This window comes from Callithrix jacchus, chromosome 4 (genome assembly GCF_049354715.1).
Source record: "Callithrix jacchus isolate 240 chromosome 4, calJac240_pri, whole genome shotgun sequence".
Taxonomy (NCBI): Eukaryota; Metazoa; Chordata; class Mammalia; order Primates; family Cebidae; genus Callithrix; species Callithrix jacchus.
The window spans coordinates 65,241,174-65,267,253 of NC_133505.1; the positions used below are offsets into that span (position 1 = coordinate 65,241,174).

At 40.8% G+C, this 26,080-nt stretch overlaps 1 protein-coding gene across 26 annotated transcripts in view; it reads right to left on the minus strand.

Annotated features, from left to right (window-relative positions):
- Positions 1-26,080, minus strand: part of DST (dystonin) — a 505,428-nt gene that overhangs the window by 422,751 nt on the left and 56,597 nt on the right. For all 26 annotated transcript variants that reach the window (XM_078369452.1, XM_008994605.4, XM_035295973.3 and 23 more), the window contains one exon: positions 19,828-20,028. In XM_078369452.1, coding sequence (XP_078225578.1) covers positions 19,828-20,028 — 201 coding nt within the window. Of the gene's footprint in view, positions 1-19,827; positions 20,029-26,080 lie in introns of those variants that run through there.

The following is a 26,080-nucleotide window of genomic DNA, read 5'->3' on the forward strand; positions in this document are numbered from 1 at the left end:
CATTTTTTTTTAGGAGGAACAGCGTTTCACCATGTTGGCCAGGATAGTATTGATCTCTTGATGTTGTGATCCGCACACCTTGGCCTCCCAAAGTGCTGGGATTATAGGCATGAGCCACCACGCCAGGCCTGGAGTTATATTATTATAAGATAGAGCTAAAATTTTTAATGATTGACAGTGACCCAATAACTTTCCATTATCTAAAAATGACCAGTAAAGTTGTAGAACCTGCCTTGAATTTTTCCTTAGGAGTAGAGAGTCAGTTAAATGGTGACTGGTGAGAGAGAATACGTTTGCCTTCTCTTTGCACTCAAATAAATAAATAGATTATACACAAAAATTGTGGTCCCCTTGCTTTTCCTCCCACCTTCTCAGAGACAACCACTTTCAACTTTCTACATATCTTGTCTTAATAGTTCCAAGTAATATGCATAGAGTGGTACTTCTAGGTTTATTCATTGTAGTTATCATCTATTCAGTCCTATTAAGATAAAGACTGTATCTTTCTTACAGAATTTTTACAAAAATCCATATCCAGTGATATTATGGTTAATTACATCTTAATATTATTCACTCCTGAATTAAGTAGTGTACCATGATTAAATTTTCTTGCTTATTCAAATCTGTAAATAGATTAATCCACACAATAACACTATGAAGTCATGACCCCCATTCTAAAGTGGAGGAACCTGAGCCACGAGAAACTAAGTAACAACTCACTTGCCCAAAGGCACTGAGCTGTTAAGTGCTGAAGCCAGAATTTAAATTCACATTAGGCTGTATAGTTCCAGAATACCCACCCTTAGCCCCTCCCAGATAGTGTTTATGTTTACTAAAGGTTTAAGTCTTAGCTCAAGAACAATTAAACTGGACCTAGCCCACTGCTAAAGTAGGTGCTATTATAACATATGGTAAAGACTTTTTTTTTTTTTTTGAGACAGAGTTTCACTGTTGTTACCCAGACTGGAGACTGGAGTGCAATGGCACCATCTCGGCTCACCGCAACCTCCGCCTTCTGGGTTCAAGCAATTCTCCTGCCTCAGCCTCCCGAATAGCTGGGACTACAGGCACGCACCACCACGCCCAGCTAATTTTTGTATTTTTAGTACAGATGGGGTTTCACCTCGTTGACCAAGATGGTCTCCATCTCTTGACCTCGTGATCCGCCCGCCTCAGCCTCCCAAAGTGCTGGGATTATAGGCGTGAGCCACCGCGCCCGGCCTAATAAAGACATTTTTAAACTTTCTATTCCCATAATGACTAGATAACTTTCAAAAGACCATCAAGAACGTTACTTTGGATACGTAACATACAACCCAATTTGTTAATTCATCACAATAACTGAACCTGTGATTTTCCTTTTATCCATTCTTCACTCTGACTTCTCACTTTACATTTTCTCTTAGATAAAGTTAAGCAGTAACTCTTCAGAAAAATAGTCTAGAGATTCATTATTAAAAATGTATTGAAATTTTGCAATTCCCTGGGCTAAGGTTTAGAACACAAAGCACAGTTTCTTTCCTCTAAAGTGATATAACTCCTCTCATTATTAAAGTTAGAATAAGAGATAGAACTAAAACGGCCGGGCACGGTGGCTCAAGCCTGTAATCCCAGCACTTTGGGAGGCCAAGGCGGGTGGATCACGAGGTCAAAAGATCAAGACCATCCTGGTCAACATGGTGAAACCCCATCTCTACTAAAAACAAATACAAAAAAATTAGCTGGGCATGGTGGCACCTGCCTGTAATCCCAGCTACTCAGGAGGCTGAGGCAGGAGAATTGCCTGAACCCAGGAGGCGGAGGTTGCGGTGAGCCGAGATCGCGCCATTGCACTCCAGCCTGGGTAACAAGAGCGAAACTCCGTCTCAAAAAAAAAAAAAAGAGAGGAACTAAAATGAAGAAATTACTTTGGAGGAACAATTTTACTGTGTTTCTTAGAAAGCAGAACTATTAGGCCAGGTGCCGTTGCTCATGCCTGTAACCCCACCACTTTGGGAAGCCAAGATGGGCAGATTGCTTAGGTCAGGAGTTGAAGACCAGCCTGGCCAACATTGTAAAACCCCATCTCTACTAAAAATACAAAAATTAGCCAGGTGTGGTGGTGCATGCCTGTAATCCCATCTACTTGGGAGCCTGAGGCAGGAGAATCGCTTGAACCTGGAAGGAGGAGGTTGCAATAAGCCGAGATCATGCCACGGCACTCCAGCCTGGGTGACAGAGGAAGACTCTGTCTCAAAAAGAAAAAAATAAAAAACAAGTTAAAATTAGAATATAAAGCAAGTAACTGACAGAAGAATCAGACAATGCCTGACATCCAACTGACTGATCTTCACTCCATTTCCCACTTTAACTTAAAAGTTTATTTTTTTTTTTTACTTTTAAAAAGCCCAGGTTTTCAAGAACATGCCATAGACTGCAGAATTCTAAAACACTCCAACCATATTCAGCCTTTTACTCTTAAAGACAGGAAATAGTGCAACTCAGAAGATCAACAATGTGAAAATTTGATCCAAGTGGTTTCTCTTTATTGGTAAAAATCCCAATTTCTATATTTGCCATCAGTGGAAGAAATCAAGCTTGCCTAATTCATTCACATTTTATTAAATGGGTGGCTAATGTTTAATTTCACAGAGATCAAAAAAACACCAAGCAAAGGGAGGTGGAGGCTCGTGTGCAAGAAACTTGGCTAATGATTTTTCAGATACCTCTTTGTTAAAACTCCAAGAGCTGAATGAATACAGAAATCCACTTTAAAGCATATGTTCAGGTTGAATGTATAATTTTTGCCTTTCTGAACTCCTGGGAGAAAGGTTTATGCTCAATAATGTTTAACCTTCTTGAAATGCAGAAGAAGAAAAGGCTCAAAGCAGTATGTCAGAACTGATTATCACAGTTCAAGGGAAATGGTTATTCTGATGGCCAAGAAAAATGGGCTCATTTTCCAACATGAATGCTGGCCACTTAAAAATAATTATTTTTCTGTGGCTGCAAGTCATGAAAATTAGTAGCATGAAAGCACACGTCCTGTAAGGACCCCATTGCTTCTGAAAGATATCCACATCCAACTACCCAGTTTTGGAAAAAGTAAATAGGTTATTTTTATTGTGTTTGGCAAAGTAGCTAAAAATTATACTCCATTCTCAATTAATAATGCCTATTTCTAATAGGGCTAATATATAAATAAAATTTTCAGATAATTCTAAAGCATCTTAATGATAGTTTCAACCTTTCTTAATTAAGCTATGTACAGAGTTAGAAATGTATAAATCCCTGGCTTGCCTCCCTATTTAGCAATAGAAAATTAGAAGTATGAGCAGCAAAATGAAAGCAAATAATCTACCAGTGGAAAGCCGTCTCCTGAGCAGAGAGTCACATAATGGCATGTGATGTCAATATTAAAGATTAACTCAGATTGATTAAGCAACTCAATATCTTGTGTTTTAGCCATCATCAAAATTTCATGAGCTCTGTGAAAAGATATATGTGCAATTTGCTGGAATAAAGTAATGCTGAAATGTAAGAATTTTACTACTAAGAAAAAAGTGTTAGACCAGCTCTCATTTGAATTGCAGCTAGAAAATTTCACAAAGTCAAGCAATGTGATAGCATGTTGCCTTTAAGGTCAGTTTTGTTTCAATGATTCTAGTCTCAGATCAATAAATCAGCAAAGAACAAAAACAGCAGTCTCAGGGGGAACAAAATCAGTTCTAGATACTAAAACAGAAGAATATGCTTATATAATCCCTGTCTATTTTATATTATTTAAGTTTTAAATAATAAGCACATTTTATACGCCATTCACTAATATGATTTGTTAAATGTTCTAAGTAAAAAGCCAACAAATAAGCAAATAGTTCTTTGTTAAAAGGAAAAAAGAAGTAAAAAGAAATCAGAAGATGGCCACAGGCATAATATTTCCACCTCTGCCTTTCTAAAAACCTTTTAACAATAAATATCTAAAATCTCAAATTGTTATTAACAAAAATTTAGGCTTACTCTATGGAAAACAAGAGTCAGAAGAGGGACTTAATGAAACAAAGTGTTGATGATGCAAACTTCCAAGTAAAGGTTCTTTTGTCTAATGTCTTAAACCTTGCATTATGGAAAAATTTTATGCTTATACAACAAAGGAAAAGGATAGAGAACTGCCATTTACACACCCAGCTTTAACAATCACCATCTCCTGGTCAGTGCTATTTCAACTATACCCCATCCACATTTTCTCCCCTACACCACCAGATGAGTTTAAAGCCAATCCAAGGTATTTTACCTCATTATTTAATATTTTAATATTCATCTCTAAAAGATAGGGATTATTTTTAATAATATCAAAATACCATTACCAGTCTAAAATGTTTTTATAAGTGTCTTAATATTATCAAATATCCAAGCCTGGGCAACAAAGTAAGACCGTCTTTCTTCAAAAAAAAATTATAAAATTAGCCAGGCATGGTGGCACACACCTGTAGTCCCACCTTCTCAGGAGACTGAGGCAGGAGGATCACCTGAGTCCAGAAGGCTGAGGATGCAGTCAGCCATGATTGTGCCACTGCACTTGAGCCTGGGTGACAGAGAACTTGTCTCAAAAAAAAATTCATTGTTCAAATTTCCCCCACTTTCTCTTTTTTTTATATTCAGTTTATTCACCCAAATAAGGCATACATGTTATATTTGGTTGGTAGGTCTTTTAAGTCTTGTTTCATGTACAGACTATCATTCCCACATTTTTTCTTATAATTTGTCAAAGAAACGGGAGGTATTTGTTCTACTGTTTCCCACACCTCAACTTTCCTAAATGTATCTTCACTATCTTTCCCTTATCATTTAACATATTCCTCTGTCACCTATATTTTATGTAAATCTATAATTAGAACTAGCAATTTGATCTGATTTAGGTTCAATTTTTTTTTTTTTTTTTTGAGACGGAGTTTCGCTCTTGTTACCCAGGCTGGAGTGCAATGGCGCAATCTCGGCTCACCGCAACCTCCGCCCCCTGGGTTCAGGCAATTCTCCTACCTCAGCCTCCTGAGCAGCTGGGATTACAGGCACGCGCCACCGTGCCCAGCTAATTTTTTGTAATTTTTAGTAGAGACGGGGTTTTACCATGTTGACCGGGATGGTCTCGATCTGTTGACCTCGTGATCCACCCGCCTTGGCCTCCCAAAGTGCTGGGATTACAGGCTTGAGCCACCGCGCCCGGCCCTAGGTTCAATTTTTTTAGCAAGAATACTTTGGCCGGCGCGGTGGCTCACGCCTGTAATCCCAGCACTTTGGGAGGCCGAGGTGGGCAGATCAAGAAGTCAATAGATCGAGACCATCCCGGTCAACATGGTGAAACCCTGTCTCTACTAAAAGTACAAAAAATTAGCCGGACGTGGTGGTGCATGCCGGTGGTCCCAGCTACTCAGGAGGCCAAGGCAGAAGAATTGCTTGAAACCGGAAAACGGAAGTTGCAGTGAGCTGGGATCGTGCCACTGCACTCCAGCCTGGCGATAGAGCGAGACTCTGTCTCAAAAAAAAAAAAAAAAAAAAAAAGAATGCTTCATAAGTACTTTTGTGTACTTTCATCAGGAGGCACATACGTGTGGTTGTCTCTCTTTCATGTGTTAGCAGTCATTGGCCACCCTAGGGTACCAGTGTATTGGCGAGTCCACTTTGCTCTAATACTATCAAGCCCATGCTGCAGCCTCCACACATCCTATTCAATTATCAACTGGTGAAGTAGATAATCAACTCTGATGCTGGGGAATACCAGCTGGCTAATTGGCATTGACCCTTGTTACATGCAGCTCAGTATTACTAAGATGGATGAAAATCAGATACTGCCTTAGTCCATCTGTGTTGGCAATGTATTCAATGTCTAGGTTCATTATTTTATTAGGGCTTGCAAGATGGTGAGACTATAATTTCATCATTCCTTCCTCCCTCAACAATGATTTGATTACCATATAGAATAATCCATGAAGCAAAGACAGGAAAATGCTTGCTTCTTTCCCTTTACCACTTTTTAGAAGTGAGTTTGTTTCCTAGCACTCTCCAAAAGTCACCAATAAAATCGTTTTTAAAAATATCATAGATTCATAGATTTTCAATATATGGATGTATTTCAACCTGCCGTGATCATTATTCTCATTGATTGAGCAGTAGGAGCCTCTCCAAGTTTACTCCTGGTCCTGACATGATCCCAGTAGTCTTTGATGCTTCCTTGCTTTATGGATTGACAAGACATGCCAAGCTCATTCCATATTTTCTGTTTCAGATCTGGAATCAGCCATTTCTCCAACTAGCTTGTGATTGATGGTTTCTATGGTATCCTGCCTGCATCCCTTCCACCTGGCCAACAGACTCACATATAAGCTACTGTGAGTGATGGCTGCTAATGGCTCATAGCCACCCTCTCCTTCAGCAACTCATCTAGCCTAAAGCTTCCTCACACCCCCAGCCCTAGCAGCCCATAACCAGTGAATGACCGAGGTGAGGGACAAAAGGCTTGCTTCAAGTTGAGACTAACTGCAGTACAATTCATGTGCCAGAGCTCAATATTCAGAAGTGGAATTGTTGGCTCATATGGTAATGCTATTTTTTTACTTTTTAAAGACCTACCATACTGTTTCTTTTTCTTTTTTTTTTTTGAGATGGAGTTTCGCTCTTGTTACCCAGGCTGGAGTGCAATGGCGCCATCTCGGCTCACCGCAACCTCCGCCTCCTGGGTTCAGGCAATTCTCCTGCCTCAGCCTCCTGAGTAGCTGGGATTACAGGCATGCGCCACCATGCCCAGCTAATTTTTTTGTATTTTTAGTAGAGATGGGGTTTCACCATGTTGACCAGGATGGTCTTGATCTTTTGACCTCGTGATCCACCCGCCTTGGCCTCCCAAAGTGCTGGGATTACAGGCGTGAGCCACCGCGCCTAGCCATACTGTTTTCTATAGCAGTTAAACCATTTTACATTCTCACCAGGAGTGCACGAGGGTGGGTAAACTTAATTTTAACCATATTAGCTTAGGTATCTGCTTTGGTTTGAATGTTGCATCCCACCCAAAATTCATGTGTTGAAATTTAATTCCTAATGTGACCATGTTAAGAGGAGGGGCTTTTGGGAAGTGATTAAGTCATGGGTGCTCACCATCATGAATGGGTTAATGCCACTATAAAAAAACTCTTCAAAGAGCTCCCTTGCTCTCTCTTGCCATTTTTGCCTCCCACTTTCCATCAGGTGACGATGCAGGAAACAAGGTGTCATCAATGAGGAATGACACCTCACCAAACACCAAACCTGCCGATGCCTTGATCTTGAGCTTCCTAGCTTCCAGAACAGTGGGAAAGTAAATTTATATTCTTTATAAATTACCCAGTCTCAGGTATTCTGTAAGAGCAACACAGATGGTCTAAGACAGTATCTGATCCTCATCCATCTTAGTAATACTGAGCTGCATGTAACAAGGGTTAATGCCAATTAGCCCGTAGTATTCCCCAGCATCAGAGTTGATTATCTACTTTACCAGTTGGTAATTGAATAGGATGTGTGGAGGCTGTAGCATGTGCTTGATAGTATGAGACCAAAGTGGACTTGCAAATACACTGGTACCCTAGGATGGCCAACACAGATAATGCAGGCTGTGAGCAGACTCAAAGATGTAAAGCTACTCCCTGGGAATGAGTCACATTGGGACCATGAATAGTTCCTCCAATCAAATGGAATTTATATTCTTCTCCCTAAAAGTGTTCACCCAATTCTCTAAGTACAGACTGAGACAGAGACTAAATAAACACAGGGTAAACACAGAAGACAACAGACTGCAAGCATGAGAGATGTCTGCTTCTATCTGACCTTATATAACTTGAGCCAATCACTTACTCACTGAGGTTTAGTTTTGTCAAACTGGATCAATAATATATGCCATGCTCAACATACAGGGTGTCTGTTCAGATTAAATGGGATAAGGAATATAAGCATTCTTTGAAAGCATAGCTACAAAGTAGTACTACTCCAAAGCTATAATTTTCCTGAAACATTACTGTCATTTCCAGAACTGAATTCTCCTCTCCCAAGGCACAAATTAAATTTTGTTCAAGTCCCATAGACTGCTTTTTTTTGAGCCACACTCATCATCTCACAACTAAAATAAATAAAGAGAGAGAGAGAGAATATTGAGATAAATCAGACAGACCCTTATCACTCACCTGGAGGTGGTTTAGAAGAGTAAAACAAAGGTGATGTTTGAAAAAATTAAGAATTCGACTTAGGAGAAAATGTTTGGAGAGATGGAATCATGAGCCTAGAAAAGAAACAACTTATTGATTTTCAAGTACAATTAACTAGCTGCTCATTAGACCTATGTAATGGTAGGAGACTGTATCACTAAAAGTACTGAAGCAGAGAGGAATCTAGCATTACAAAAACTGTTAAGTCAGATAAGCTCTAAGATCCCCTCAAGCTTTAACATTCTTTGATTCACAAAGACTGATAGTGACACAGTAGCAGGTGGCTATGCTTCATCCTCTCCACAGAGGATACCACAATAAGAAATGGTCTTAAAGTGTAAGCCATGGGATTTAGGGCAAAGATCAAAGGAGTTGTTTCAGGCAGAGATGGGTGTTAAATTCCAAACAGAATTATGAGGGAAGCTATGGCTCTGTTCTTTAAAATAAAGGAAGCTACACCCATCTTACCAGAACAATTTAAGCATTGCTTAGAGGTGAAATAATAAACTAGACCATCTATGAAGGGACTTTCTTTTCAGTCCTTTGATCCACAGTTGTCCATGAAAATTTTCAAAGTATAAGTGACTTTCTAAATGTTTTAAGTTTCCTTTGCTTGGAGCTTAAAGAATTTAAGGATTTTGTTTGTTTGTTTGGTTGGCTGGTTTGTTTAGACAACAGGTTGCCATCACATACAAGAAAGACATAATAAGAATGGCAGCAGGTCTTGTTTCAGTCAAAATACTGACCTCAAAAAAGAAGCATGAGTTATAAAGACATACTTACTTCTCTTCAAGCAGAACATGAATCCCTTTACCAAGTTAATCTTGGTTTCGTGAGTTGTTTATAGAGACTAAACTCTTCATTCAATAAAGTCTACCAATCTTGCACATTCCCATGCATTAATTATTCCTGTACCTTACTATAATTTATTATAGCAAACCTTGATAATGAAATATTTTATAAAATTCCATTAGTTATGAACCTAAAAAGGGAGGTACAGCAATGTGTAGTACATTGAACGGGTGTCATTCAAAAAAATTCTTTTCCGATAATTAGCAAAAGAAATTTGACTTTATTAATCAATTCATTCTCTCAAATTCTGAAGGGGAAAAGGAAACAAATCTTTCCTCTAAGAGCTTTGGATTTGCTAGTTAATTAGCCAAAGTAATGTATGAGTTGTACAGTTATGCCTTCCACAGAAGGGGAAACGTCCTGAGGTTATGCAAATAAAGCTGCCTGGTCCTACATATTTGAAAAGGAAAGGGAAAAGGAAGACCATTTTAAAAATCTAAGCAGGAAAGGAACACAGAAACACCCTGCTATATTTTCGGTGAGATCAAGGATACATGTTTAAATCTTTCCTATACCACAGAAAGTTCCCAACTACAAATATGACAAAATCTGGTTAATATTAATTATTAAAAATTAAAATATATAATGTTCTAAAATATACTGCAGCCTTACAAAAACCTAAGCTGTAACCAGAAAAACAGAAAATTTCCTCAAGACTGAAAAACAGAAACCCACAAGAAAAGGAAAAGAAAGGCGAGGTCAAAGAAGTGGTGGTTTAGTAGAAGAGAGGTCAGGGAAGGGAAAACCTCATGAGCACGTCTGGGACTTCATTTCCTGCTATTTTCTCTAGTCTCTACTTGAGTGGCCTAGTCTTGGCCTAAAACGAATATCCACAAATGAAAGTCAAGAGCCCTGGACCCGTCTCTGTTTGAGGCATTTATATTTCTGAGAGACGAGTAGGAAGTTTTGAGGGAACCCCTGTCCTCTTCCCAAATTCTCACCACTGGTCAGACTCTAAGGCTCAGACCTCAACTGGCTTCTCCTCTAACAAATTCATTTTCCGGGTCATCCCACCCAGTCTTAGAGATTTAATAATACCTATGGGCCGGGCACGGTGGCTCACGCCTATAATCCCAGCACTTTGAGAGGCTGAGGCAGGTGAATCACGAGGTCAAGAGATCGAGACCATCCTGGTCAACAAGGTGAAACCCCGTCTCTACTAAAAATACAAAAATTAGCTGGGCATGGTGGTGCGCTCCTGTAGTCCCAGCTACTCGGGAGGCTGAGGCAGGCGAACTGCTTGAACCCAGGAGGCGGAGGTTGTGGTGAGCCAAGATCGTGCCATTGCACTCCAGCCTGGGTAACAAAAACGAAACTCCGTCTCAAAAATATAAAATAAAATAATTTTTAAAATAACACCTACGTACAAATAATTCCCACATCTTCCACGAAATCCAGACTTAGGAATATCTAACAGATATTTCAAACTTCATGTGTCCAAATCAGAAACTTTTATTTCCAGCCCTCAATCCAAACGTGCCTCTTCCTTTGTGCTTACCATTTCAGAAAACAGGATCACACAATATATGTCCTCCAACTCCTGAGTCAAAACAGTCAGGCTCAAATATCCCCATTGCTTGACGGTGATGGGATCCCAAAAGCAAGAAATCAGATGCTCACAGGCTAAGATTTTGCCAGCAGGGAGAACAAGCTGCAACTTGGGCAATAACCTGGAAACACTAGCAATTTTTCATCAGACTTTTTCAGCTCAGTGAGAAAGTCTTAGAGATCCTAAGTCACCAGGAAATGCAGGTAATGCTATTGCAGTGTGCAAAAAAATTGGAATTAGTGAGATGTAACAGAAATAGAGTCAGTATGTTTGATTATTTCCTAATGCTCTAAAACTGTTATTTCCCCATACCCACCTGTAATCTTGAACACATAAATACTTCTCGGGCCTGAGAATTGTACATCAACAGGTTCATGTGAGTAGGCACTAGGACAAAAGGACCCTTGCTACCTCCTAGGTGCTCTGCTACAGAAAGAGAGGGCCAATAAAATGATGGAAAAAATCATATTTGAGGTTTACCTACGGTTTTACCATTTTTAAGAAAGATTCTAACTGACGCTAATAGTTTAAAAACTCACAGATTTCATCTATATCTATCATCTATGCAGTTAGAAAATTGAGACTCAAAGTAATTAAAATACTGGAGGAAGGTTGATGAGGATAAATGTCTAGCTCTAGAATCGTGATTATGGGGAATTCTCCATTCCCTACTCAAAAACTGCTCAAGTTGAAAGTGTCTAGATTTAAATGTTAACTCCATTATCTACCAGCGGTACGGCTTCAACACGTTTCCTCCAGGAAAGTGAGCATCTACCCCAGAGAATCGCTGAGCAGACAAAATGAGAGAAAAACAGAGAAGAGTACAGAGAACAATGCTCACGTATTGCCAGTGAGGTAAACATGCAGGAATACAAGAGTTCTTGTGATGATGGTGATGATGATGATGATGTTTAAAAATCCTGGGATTCAGAAACAAAACAAAATGCTTTGCAATGTGAAAATATTAAGGAAGAAATGGAGATCTGGATCTAATAATCTTTTCTGTTTTAAGGTGGTAAAAAACATCCTAAACATCCTAGTGACATTTAATGTACAGTATAAATCCAAATACATATGTACCGAGACGTAATCAGGATAAATTTTTAGTTTATTCACTCTTGGAAACAACTAAAACAAGGAGTAAAATAAAATGTAGATATTATTAAGTTTTTATTAGTGATCCCCATTACAAATTCTCATAGGTATATTTGGGTATAACCTACAAATTTAGGATAAGTAAATAGGTTAAAACAGCTAAGATGCTAAAGTATTTGCATTCCACACAACACTTGAAGAGAACGGTCTGACTGAACGTAGCTAAAATAGTAGTCACGCTTTCTGACTCATCTCCTTTGCAGCTACTTCTGTTTTCAGTCTGTCTCACTCACAGGCATATTTCTTATTCAGATTCCCACTAGACATGCCAGGAGTGCTTCATATAAAGTCATTCAAGTAATCCTGAATCACCAAAACTGATTTATTTTTACTCCAACTCCAAGTGATAATCAGAGATGCTTTCATGGCAACATGTCGTTACACTGATTTTCTCTAAACGAGTAAGTTTAGAAAAGACATAGGCTTTGGACACATGTTGAATAGGGTGGCTCTAGCAGACACTAATGGTTGTACCTAACCAAATCCAGAAGAGGACACAAAGCCTCAGTTCAAGTTCATCTATAGCATTAAAAGTAGAGAAATGTAGGCAGAGGCCATAAGGTTCTAGAAGCCTGCATAGGCATTGTGTGAGACAAGAAGCCAACAGTCTTCTCACTTCTAACTCTGACAATGTCCAGTCTCTCAGACAACTAGTGACAGGAGATGCAGTAACATGGTGAAAGTCAGCCTTATCTGCCCTGGAAAACAATGCCAGCTGAGTGTGACGGCTCATGCCTGTAATCCCAGCACTTCGAGAAGCCAAGGTGTTCTCTTGAGCCCGGAGTTCAAGACCACACAGAGCAACACAGACAGACTCCATCTCTACAAAAAAAGTTAAAATTAGCCAGTCATGCTAGCACATGCCTGTAGTCCAAGCTACTTAGGAGGCTGAGGTGGGAAGGTTGAGCCCAGGAGGTTGAGGCTGCAGTAAGCTATGACTGCGCAACTACACTCCAGCCTGGGCGACAGAGCAAAACTGTCTCAAAAAAAAGAACACTCCCCAGAATGGTTTTCTGCCCCAAGCAACTGAGTAGTCTCCACTGCTATTTGCTGCCCTCTGATCTCTCTCTCCTCCAACAGATCCTACAGGGGAGAAGATGAGGCCATCCTCAGATTCCCCACCAGCAGTCATCAGCAGATGTTAGCAGAGCGCCATGGACTGGGCCCAAATTCAGGTTACAAGCACCTCATTCCTAGGCTGCTGCAGCCACCTAACTGTTCTGCTCTCCTGATGCATGCTGCACATGCTTAACCTTCCTAAAATCATGCTATGATCACACCATTCACCTATTACAGTGTCTTCAGAAGCACAGAAAAGAAAGCTTAAACCAGTGGTCGTCTGAAATCTATGTTGACCCCAATCCACTTTTCCAGCTTTATCTTATATTTCTCTCATATGAATCCCCACATCCAGTCAGTTCTCAGCACTTTTGTTTATTCTACTTCCTGGCCCCAGCATCTGCTGCCCAGCCAGTTCCTACCCTTTTCTTTTCTTTTTTTTTCCAGACAGGGTCTTACTTTGTCACTTAAGCTGGTATACAAGGGCATGATCATGGCCCAATACAGCCTGGAACTCTGGTCTCAAGCAATTCTTCCACCTCAGCCTCTCAAGTAGCTGGGAATATACAGGCATGCACCACCATGCCTGGCTAATTTGTTTTTAATTTTTAGTAGAGACAGGGTCTCTCCATGTTGCCCAGGGTGGTCTCAAGCTCTTGAGCTCAAGTGATCCTCCCACCTCAGTGTCCCAAAGTGCTGGGATTACAGGCATGAGCCCCACGCCCGGCTTAGCTACCCATATTTTAAAGCCCAACTCAATACCAACTCTTCCATAAAATAGTTATGCCCTAACCAACCTATTTAGGGGTGGGGCACCCTCTTTGTTCTCTGAATTTCTATAATGCTCACTAATTGTACCACTCATCATAAGCTATATTTCATATATCGTTCACTCACTTAGTCAATAGTATTCACTGAGATGCCAAATGACAGATGCCAGGAGATATTCTAGACCCCTTGATATGGGCCTCAAAGAATTCAAGGTCTAGAGGAGGAGGGAAAAAAGGTAGAAACTACTAATTATTGTTTATTCTAAGCAGGTCATCACCATGCAATCTCTTTGTATATGTCAGCTCAGTTCATTCCCACAACTCTATGTTGTAGCTACTGTTATTACTTTATTTTTTATTTTTCCGTAAGTTATTGGGGTACAGGTGGTATTTGGTTACACAAGTTCTTTAGCGGTGATTTGTGAGATCCTGGTGCGCCCATCACCCAAGCAGTACACACTGCACCACATTGTTGTCTTTTTTTTTTTTTTGAGACAGAGTTTTGCTCTTGCTACCCAGGCTGGAGTGCAATGGCGCGATCTCGGCTCACCGCAACCTCCGCCTCCTGGGTTCAGGCAATTCTCTTGACTCAGCCTCCTGAGTAGCTGGGATTACAGGCACGCACCACCATGCCCAGCTAATTTTTTGTATTTTTAGTAGAGACAGGGTTTCACCATATTGACCAGGATGGTCTCGATCTCTTGACCTCGTGATCCACCCAGCTCGGCCTCCCAAAGTGCTGGGATTACAGGCATGAGCCACCGCACAGGCTCACATTGTCTTTTATCCCTCACTCCCCTCACACTCTTCCTCTCCAAGTCCCCACAGCCCATTATCTCATTCGTATGATTTTGTGTCCTCACAGCTTAGCTCCCACATGTCAGTGAGAACATATCATGTTTGGTTTTCCATTCCTGAGCTACTTCACTTAGAATAATAGTCTCCCATCTTATTCAGGTCACTGCAAATGCTATTAATTCATTCCTTTTTATGGCTGAGTAGTATTCCATCGTATATATACACCACAGTTTCTTTATCCACTCTTTGATTGATGGGCATTTGGGTTGGTTTCATGATTTTGCAATTGTGAATTGTGCTGCTATAAACATGCATGTACAAGTATGTTTTTTCTATAATGACTGCTTTTCCTCTGGGTAAATGCCCATTAGTGGGATTGCTGGATCAAATTGTAGTCCTACTTTCAGTTCTTTAAGGAATCTCCACATTGTTACCCATAGTGGCTGATATGGTTTGGCTGTGTCCCCACAAAATCTCAACTTGAATTTTATCTCCCAGAATTCCCATGTATTGTGGGAGAGACCCAAGGGGAGGTAATTAAATCACAGGGGTTGGTCTTTCCTGTGCTATTCTCATGATAGTGAATAAGTCTCATGAGATCTGATGGATTTATCAGGGGTTTCTGCTTTTGCTTCTTCCTCATTTTCTCTTGCCACCACCATGTAAGAAGTGCCTTTCACGTCTCACCATGATTCTGAGGCCTCCCCAGCCACGTGAAACTGTAATTCCAATTAAATCTTCTTTTTCTTCCCAGTCTTGTGTATGTCTTTATCAGCAGCATAGAACAGACTAATACAGTGGCTGTACTAACTTACATTCCCACCAGGAGTGTAGAAGAGTTCCCTCATCACCGCATCCACGCCAACATCTACTGTTTTCTGATATTTTGATTATGGCCATTCTTGCAGGAGCAGGGTGGTATCGTGTTGTGGTTTTGATTTGCATTTCCCTGATCATTAGTGATGTGCATTTTTCATATGTTTGCTGGCCATTTCTGTGTCATCTTCTTTTGAGAATTGTCTATCCATATCCTTAGCCCACTTTTTGATGGGATGCATTGTTTTCTTCTTACTGCTCTGTTTGAGTTAGCTGTAGATTCTGGATATTAGCCCTCTGTCAGACGTACAGATTGTGAAGATTTTCTCCCACTCTGTGGGTTGCCAGTTTACTCTGCCGACTGCTCCTTTTGCCATGCAAAAACTCTTTAGTTGAATTAAGTCCCAACTATTCATCTTTGTTTTTACTGCATTTGCTTTCGGGTTCTTGGTCATGAAATCCTTGCCAAAGCCAATGTCTAGGAGGGTTTTTCCAATGTTATCTACTAGAATTTTTATGGTTTCAGGACTTAAGTTTAAGTCCTTAATCTATATCGAGTTGATTTTTGTGCAAGGTGAGAGATGAAAATCCAGATTCATTCTCCTACATGTGGCTAGCCCAACCTTTTCCATTTGTTGAAAAGGGTGTCCTTTCTCTTATTTCACTTTATAATGAGGATACTGATTCTCAGATAATTGAAATAACTTAACAAAGAATACCAGGTTTCTTTGTTTGTTTGTTTTTTGAGACGCAGTCTCACTGTATCACCAAGGCTGGAGTGAGGGTTTTGCCCTGTTGGCTAAGCTAGTCTCAAATTCCTGGCCTCAAGTGATCCACCCACCTGTCTCCCAAACTGCTAGGATTATAGGAGTGAGCCACCACGCTCAGCCACAAGGTAGATATGTTTTTATTCTCTGCTGTCCCTGTCACTCTTTCGGATTATACGTCCATTCCTTCCTTGCTCAGTCCCTGGAAACTAATGGCTGTGATCCGCATCACCCAAGTTCCTTTGCCTTCTGGCTTCTAGGTAGGTTGGATCAACAGGAGGTACCACTGGGAGCAGGAGCTAAGAAAGCAGTATATTTATTCACCATGCTCCCTCCTGACTCACTAGGTTGTGGCAATGGCTGCATTCCTCAGCCCTGCCCCTGTGGAAGGGCTCTTGCATGGCTCCAGCTCTTCCCACGAGGATCCATTAAGACCACTGCCCTCTGCTGCCCCTTAAGCAGGAGTGGGAAGCAGGTAGTCTCCACCTGAAGGCTGATAAAGCACCTGAGCCCTGCCTATATTTCTGTTAATTGTCCCTTCATTAAACTCTCTTCAGTTAAACCCTCTTAGTGTGCTGTTTCCTGCAGATACACAGTGCAGGATTTGAACCCACGTGGGTCTTACTACAGAGACCTCTTTTTTTGGTGGAGGTTTTTACTTAGTGCTGAGGATCAAAACTAAGGGCGCCTCACTCAGGAAGGACTAGGAAGGATCAGAAAAGACTTCACCTGACTCATCTGAGCAATCACTAAAGACTTCAGCTGACTCATCTGAGCATGAGTCAGTCTCAAAGGTGAGCTGAAGTTTACCAGGCAAACAAAGAATGAGGATAAACATTCAAGGGCAAAGTAGATGGCAGGTTCCAAGTCACAGAGGCATAAAGACTATGTCTCATTAACCAAGGCAGTTATGTAGAGGGCTTGTGAGAGAATAATGATGGTCGAGAGTTTCTAAACTTTGATGATAATCACTTATTTCTCAATCCATGTGAGGAGATTAGAAGAAGCCAAGAATTAGCTAGACTCTAAGCAAGAAAAACAATTCACTTATTCCCTACCTTCAATTGATCCCTATTACAGAAAATAAGTTCAACTATTTAGCATAATATAAAAGCCTACCGGCTGGGTGTGGTGGCTCACATCTATAATCCCAGCATTTTGGGAGGCTGAGGCGGGTGGATTGCCTGAGCTCAGGAGTTTGAGGCCATACTGGGCAACACGGTGAAACCATGTCTCTACTAAAAATACAAAAATTAGCCAGGCATAGTGACACACACCTGTAATCCCAACTACTCAGGAAGCTGAGACAGGAGAATCATCTGAACCCGGGAGGCGGAGGTTGCAATGAGTCAAGATCATGCCATTGCACTCCAGCCTTGGTGACAGAGCAAGATTCCATCTAAAAAAAAAAAAGTATATATATATATGTGTGTGTGTGTGTGTGTGTGTGTATATATATATGTGTGTGTGCGTGTGCGTGTGTGTGTATATATATACATATACACACACGCGCACACGCACACACACACACACACACACATACCTACACATATACAATTCCTTTCTAATCTGGCCTCTACCCAACCCACCAGTCTCATCTGTCAGCACCACCTCAAGCTGGTCACTGAGAATGCCATACCCTTCTGTGTGTCTGCACTTTTACATATGTTCTTCTCATCAAGATACCTATTTCCACTTTGTACTTGGTAAATTCCTCCTTGTCTCTCAGGACTCATCTCAGGTATCTGCTTATCTATAAATATTTCTGGAGATCCAAGATGATTCCATAATGCCTTGTGTATAACTCTAGAACAGTACTTTCAAAGCATAGAACATGCATTATAATTGCTTGTGTGCATGTCTGTAGATTGACTTGACTGCGATTTCTTTTTTTTTTAATTAGTTTTTATTTTTTAAAGATGGGGTTTCACTATATTGGTCAGGCTGGTCTCGAACTCCTGACCTCAGGTGATCCACCCACCTCAGCCTCCAAAAGTGCTGGAATTACAGGCGTGAGCCATCACGCCCGGCTTTTTTGACTGTGATTTCTTAGCGACCAGGTACTACAGGAAGTAACAGACTATAGAGGTACGTGCTTGAGTTCTGGTGGCAGGCCACCTAGAACTATGTAACCTCAGGCAAGTTATATATCATCTCTGGGGCTCAGTTTCATTATCCATAAAATGGGAATAATAACATCTACCTTGGCTGGGCGTGGTGGCTCACGCCTGTAACCCCAGCACTTTGCAAGGCTGAGACAGGAGAATCACCAGATGTCAGGAGTTCGAGACCAGCCTGGCCAACATGGCGAAATCCCATGTCTACTGAAAATACAAAAATTAGCCAGGCATGGTGGCAGGTGACCAAAATCCCAGCTACTTGGGAGGCTGAGGCTGGAGAATCACTTGAGCTCAGGAGGCAGAAGGTTGCAGTGACCCAAGATTGTGCCATTGCACACCAGCCTGGGTGACAGAGCAAGACTCTGTCTCAAAAAAAGTAGTAAGAATAAAAAAAAAAATAGTAATAACATCTACCTTACAGAATTGTTAAATGAGTGACATAAAATAATACCTGTTACACATGAAGCCCTCAGTAACTGTTAGTTAACATATGTCTATATGTCCCTGATTTCCTGTATAAAAAGCATGTTTGTTGAATGAATAAATTTTCCTACCCTTTTATAATTCTCTACGTAGATACCAAATTCTACTGAGCCTTTGTTTTATTGAATCATTAAAAATAAAGTCTCATTTCTAAAGAGGTACTTTTTCTTCAATTGGTTATGATTAACAGGTCCTTTTCTGTAAAAGCATTTAAACTTCTTTCCATGGTCATTGGCCTGGTTACTGAGTCAGACATTCTCCTCGCCTTCTCACAATCTCCACATGTGCCTGCCACATAGTTACCCCCACAGAAGGGCAAGTTCTGTTTCAATAATTTACAAAAACATTTTCAAGTCAAATCTTGACGGCTCCCTAGGTTGGCACAAGAAAGAACAGCAGGTTCCCCACAGCATAGGGATGAACCATACAGGCACTTTTTTCTAATCCCAAAGCAACATAAAATTATTGCAGTCATAAAATAACTTTACAAGTTTTAAAATGGCATTTTCTTAACCCCAGCCTTGGCAAAAAGCCCATGGGCCAGAACCAAGGAAAGAAAAATCAGAGCACTTAGAACAGTGTGCTCGGGATGTAAGAAGGAGGTGAAGACCAACTCCCAGTTGAGCCCTGAACTTCTGATGAAAGGCAATATTGTGGCCAACAGAAACACAGGGCGTAAGGTTAACAACGGACAATGATGCTGCCTTATAACGATATAAAGGCCACACCTGATAAGGCCAAGACACTTACAGCGGAAGCCTGGGCTGGCTGTGGAGGAATGCACAGGCCTTACCAACTCAAGAGCTTCCAGGAGGAGTTCAGTCACTGTTAATGCCCAAGACTCCCGCCCCACCTTCCTTCACTGCTTCTCCTATCCCTACATTGGTTTTTTTGTCATCCTCTTCACCAATTCTGATTTTCTCATTACCACATCTAGATTTGTTGACTCTAGGTCCCCATCCTCATTCTAGATCCCCAGCTCCAGCCTGGCTGGGAACTCACCAGCTTTCATATCAGCTGCCTGACACTGACTAACTCTTGCCTCTTTGTCAGCTATCTAGCCACCCTAGAACCTTCTATGAAACCATATTCCTTGCTGGAACTCATGTGAGTACACTGTCACTTGTTGGGAATGACAACGATATAACCTCCCAATTATTCAAAGTTAATCTGATCATGTTTTTAAACTAAAAGAAGAACCACACAATTTGACAGCGAATTTAATATTTTTATAAATGACAGTTCTCTACTTACAGGCCTCCTGATTGAAGCACCTTGAACAGAGTGATAAAATTCTGGCTGGACTCGGCTGCTCTTCTTGATTCTTCGCTTCCTCACTGAAGTTTCTTGCTCGCTCTGATGGTGAACTTCCACCACGGGCTTCACTTCTTCCAGACGGGCAGCTGCAGCCGCTGCGACTCGTCTTCTAATATGCCGAGGGCTCGCTCTGAATCCCTGTGGCAGAAAACACAACCAAGCAAATTCAGATTTGTACTGAGTTAGTTTGGAAGTTCTCCAGGGCTAATTACACAAAGAGTTCCAAAAGTCACTCTGTTCAGTGAGATCATGTGCACCCCCAAAGTGAGCATGGAGGAGGCTCAACATGCAAGCAAGGTTTCCCCACAAGTGTTCTTTAAAGCACCCCACTATTTCAGGGCCCAGAGTTATTCTACATTAAGAAACATTTTGAATTGAGTAAAGCCAGTCCCAAAAAAAAGGAGGAAAAAAAGGCAGGTGGGCACACTGCTTGACCCAAGCATCAGGCAGAGTGTGAGTGAAGAAGGGTGTTTCCAGTTTGGCCTGAAGTGGAGTGTAGGAAGAAGCAAGGGATATGACTCCAGGGTAAAGTGCTACTTTACATTCCTGAGAGACTCCTTCTGCAGAAGGAAAGCAGGAATGCAGAGCATCACCACAAAACACCACAAAGTGAGGATTCCAAACTCAAATGGAGCTAATGTGGTGGAACAAAGGGTATGGATTTGGGCATCAGCTGAACCTGGGTCCCAATGCTACCTTCTTAATTATAGCTATAGAATGTATTAAATATTTCTGAGTCCAACTGTTCTAACCTATAAAACATGTAACATTCCACTCACAGAGCTTTTAAGTTTTAAATAACATAAATACATGTAAAATTCCAGCCGAGCATGGTGGCCCATGCCTATAATACCAGCACTCTGGGAGGCTTAGGTGGGTGGATCACCTCAGGTCATGAGTTCGAGATGAGACCAGCGTGGGCAACATGGTGAAACCCTGTGTCTAGTAAAAATACAAAAATTAAAATAAAAATTTAAAAAAAGAAGAAAATAATAATAATAATACAAAAATTAGCTGGGTGTGGTAGCAGGTGCCTGTAATCCCAGCTATTTGGGAGGCTGAGGCAGGAGAATTGCTTGAACTTGGGAGGTGGAGGTTGCAGTGAGCCAAGATCACACCACTGAACTCCAGCCCAGGCGACAGAACAAGACTTCATCTAAAAAATAAATATATAAATATATATATATGTATATATATCTATATATATACACACACACACATATATTTGGGTATAAACATACATACTATATATGTGTATATTTTTTTATTTTTTATTTAAAATTTTTCTATTTTAAAATTATTTTAATTTTACATACATATGTAAAATTCCAACTATGGTATCTGACACATAGGAAGTGCTCAATAAAATTGTCATTTTCCTCTTCTTTTAGAGCAAGATGAGTATAAGGACAACTCAGGGAAACAAGTTCAGCTAAGCCATATTATGCAGTTGAAGAACCATGCAATTTTGGAAAATATCAATAATTATGTAAAATAGTCTTGGTCCTCATGGCTTACAATCTACTGGAGAGCAGAAAGAGAAATCTAACACAAAGTTCATGAACACATGGGAATGTGTAATTAAGGCTTAAAGTGGTTAAAGCATTAGACTCTCAGTGCTAGTAGATCTCAGAGAAGGAAATCAATGAATGAAACTGAGAAGAGTTACATTTGGCTTAGTTGAGTGGGTGGTATTTGAAGAATGAACTGAATTTACATTGAAGGCAAAGGAAACAACATAAGAAATGAATAAATAATAGACAGATGATAGGCGGATGGATGGGGTATTTACAGTAAGAAACATTATTTGGGCCGGGCGCGGTGACTTACGCCTGTAATCCCAGCACTTTGGGAGGCCGAGGCGGGTGGATCACAAGGTCAAGAGATCGAGACCATCCTGGTCAACATGGTGAGACCCCGTCTCTACTAAAAATACAAAAAATTAGCTGGGCACGGTGGCGCGTGCCTGTAATCCCAGATACTCAGGAGGCTGAGGCAGGAGAATTGCCTGAACCCAGGAGGCGGAGGTTGCGGTGAGCCGAGATAGCGCCGTTGCACTCCAGCCTGGGTAACAAGAGCGAAACTGCATCTCAAAAAAAAAAAAAAGAAAGAAACATTATTTGATAATGTGCTGGTATGAGGGTACAAACTAAATATGGTGGGAAGTTAGTGAGAGATAAACAGTAACTGCTCCAAGAAGGGCTTCTCTGAGTTTGTGTGTCTTCTGAATTTTTAAAGATTTGTAAAAGGCTTAAAGGTTGCAGTAAAGGCATAAAAAATAAGGAGTAAGAATTTCAGAGGGTGAAGCAGTATGAGAAAAAGCATAATAATGATTCTGTGGGATAGTGAAAGATTAATGTGTACAGTGGGATTCTCAGTGAGGAAGCCAGAAGATGGGCTACAGTCCAATTATGGAGACCCTGTACACAAGGCTGAAGGATACGAAGGAGAGAGTTTTCTAAAAGGAGGGGGTTTCTCACAGAGTCAAAAGGAGCAACGAGGTCAACAGCAATCGGTGAAGAAATAATGCAAATGGATTTGGCAAAACCATGACCATTGTTTGGGCTTTTCAAATCCATCCCCAAATACATTAGTGTTGTTCTCATCCCGCCCCTGTGTGCAAGCTCAGCTGGTCCTCCTCAACCCAGAATAGTCCCAGAACATCCCCACCACTCCCACGTAACCCAGAAGGTACTACAGCAGCTGCTGGAGAAGAGGATTAAGGAGAAGAGGGAACTGGGCCAAATGCTGAACTGAATTCTAGGGTAGTTTAGACACATACATCAAAACCAACAACCATACAGGCTGCTTTTTAAATACGCAGGTTACTGGACATTCCCCATCTCCGGCCCGTCCCCCTCCTCCTCCCCACTACCACCCATCCCCTCCACCCCACACACACATTCATATTCTTTCTTTCTCTCTCTCTCTCTCTCTCTCTCTCTCTCTCTCTCTCTCTCTTCCCTTCTGAATTACACCCACTATGGGTGAGACCAAGAATCTCATTTTTTAATAAGCTTCTCTGATAATTTTTCTATACTTTGAAGACTAAGAACTTTAAAGAACCAGAATTTAGTCTGGCCACTAGGTGGCATTATCTCCCACAGCCCCGGCATTCTTTGTAATTCAGAAATTCAGTGTTCTGGTAGAATGAACAAAATATTTGATGATATATTAGCTTCTGTAATAGTGGAGTAAGTCAAGTACATTTCTCTTGTAAGAATTCAGATTCTCCTCTTATGAGTAATAAGCAATCAGATCTTGCCTAACCAGTATTATGACCAGTATTCCTCAGTGGTCTACAAATTCTAGAAACAGGGAGGAAAACTGCGTAAAACTTCCCTAAAGTAACCAAATGACAGAGATTAAAACATGTTGGCACAGCCATTCTGCAGAGCAATAACTCAGTGAATTCACATCCCAGTATCTACCCTAGAGAAATTCTACCAAGAGTGCCCAGGAAGATATTCAATGAAGAATTATTTCTGATATAAAAAATTTTTTTGAGACGGATGCTTGCTCTGTCGCCCAGACTGGAGTGCAGTGGTGCGATCTCAGCTCACTGCAACCTCCCCCTCCTGGGTTCAAACGATTCTCCTGCCTCAACCTCCTGAATAGCTGGCATTACAGGCATGTGCCACCACGCCCAGCTAATTTTTGTATTTTTAGTAGAGATGGGGTTTCACCATGTTGGCTAGGCTGGTCTCAAACTCCTGACCTCATGATCCACCCACCTTGGTCTCCCAAAGTGCTGGGATTACAGGTGGAATCCATCACACCTAGCCAAAAAAAAATTTATATTTTTTAAGTTTTTTTTCCCCCTTTTTAAAAAAATTCAGGTTTCTGGTCCATTTATGAGCTCACTGGCCAAAAATTTTAAACCACTTAAATCAGCCTTTCCTAAACTTCAGTCATCTTCATTCCACCTTAACATTTTTTTCTCCAGATCTGAGCACTGCCTCAGTGATTTCTGTCATACCCAAATTTACTTGAACTATTTTTAAATAACCTTTTTTTTTTTATAAAGACAGGGTTTCACCATGTTGGTCATGCTGGTCTTGAACTGCCGACCTCAGGTGATTCGCCTGCCTTGGCCTCCAAAGTGCTTGGATTACAGGTGTGAGCCACCATGCCCAGCCTTTAAAATAACTTTTTATAAGCAGTGTAGTATACTACAAAGACTCCAGCCCTGATCTGCTTTCTCATACTGCCTTTGTCACTTCCTAGTTGTGTGATCTTGCACAGTTATTTAATGATTTCCTCACCTGTAAAGTGAGGATTAAAATAATACATCATAGGGTTACTGAAAAGAATAAATTAATGCAGGTGAAGTACTTCAAAGAGTCCCTAGCATGTAATAGTACATAAGCATTCACTATAATTACTATGTATATTACTTGTGTGAATAAAATATATTCTTGAACACCATAGTGTATTATTCATACTAGTCAGAAAGGAAATCAAATAGAAATAGAAAAATGAGTCACAGTGTTGGTGTGTCTTGAAAACAGACACATGTGAGGTACCGATCATTAGGAGAGAGTTGTTTGTTACTCTCCAGTGAGTCAAATTACCTGGGCTCAAATCTAATACCAGCTCTATTATTTACTAAGTGTGTGATCTTGGCTAAATTACTTCTCTGTACCTTGCTTTTTTTTTTAATTTGTCAAATGCATATAACAATACATCTGTTGTAGAGTAATGATGGTGTTTAAATGAGACAATTAGCATTAGGTACTCAGAACAGTACACAGCATAGAAAAAGAACTTAATATATTATTATCGTTATTACTACTGCTTTACTTCCTGGATCTTGCAGCAACAATTTACAAATCAGCAGTTCACGGCTATGATTACAAACCCAATAAACAACATGGACTCATCAATGAGTGTTCACCTTTATTTCTCTAAATAACAACAAAGAATTACAGCTCCTTGATTTATGCCACTTTCTTGTCCTAAGTAATATATAAAATAAGCCATGCCTTTTCACAGAGGAAATTTTAGCTTGAAACAGTAGGTGGTGCTATAAGCTCTTCCAGGTGCTAATAAGAGTTACTCTTTATTAGGGCATAGACACTTGGAAGACTGAGTAGTGGACTTCTATCATTTTTAGGCCACCCCAATTTATCGCACCTTTTGGATAATCATTTCTCAAGATGTCCAGTCATGAGAGTGTGTTTGTGTGTGTGTGTGTGTGTGTGTGTGTGTGTGTGTGTGCGCGTGCGCGCGCGCGCGCGTGTGTGTGTGGAACATTTATCATAAGATCTACTCTCTTCAACCTTTAGGTGCACAATACAGTATTAACTCTAGGCACAATGTTGTATAGCAGATCTTTAGAACTCACTCAGCTTGCATAACTGAAACTGTATACCCACTGGACAGCAACTTCCTATCTCTCCTTCCCTCCAGCACCCGGCAACTACCATTTTATTCTTTGATTTTATGAATTTGACTAACTTAGATACCTTATACAAGTGGAATCATGCAGTATTTATCTTTCGTGACTGAGTTATTGCACTTAACATAATGTTCTCCAGGTTCATCCATACTGTTGCATATGCCAGGATTTCTCTCACTTTTAAGGCTGAGTACTATTCTGTTGTGTGTATATATATTGCATTTTCTCTATCCACTCATCTCTCCATGGACATTTAGATTGTTTCCATATATTGGCTACTGTCAAAAATGCTGCAAGGAACATAGGAGCATGTATAACTCTTCAAGATCCTGACTCCTTCCTTCTTTCCTTCCTCCCTTCTCTCTCTCTCTCTCTTTCTATTTCTGACAGAATCTCACTCTGTCACCCAGGCTGCAGTGCCACGACACCAGCTATGATCTCGACTCACTACAACCTCCCCTTCCCAGGTTTAAGCAATTCCCCTGCCTCAGCCTCCTGAGTAGCTGGGATTACAGGCACCTGTCATCATGCCTGGGTAATTTTTTTTTTTTTAAGTAGAGACAGGGTTTCACCATATTGGTCAGGCTGGTCTTGACCATTCAGCCCGCCTCGGCCTCCCAAGGTGCTGGGATTACAGGCGTTGGTCTTGACCTCGTGATCAGCCCGCCTCGGCCTCCCAAAGTGCTGGGATTACAGGCGTGAGCCACCTCACCTGGACCCAAGATCCTGACTTCAACTCCTTTGTACTTATAGCCAGAAATGCAAATTGTTGGATCATATGGTAATTCT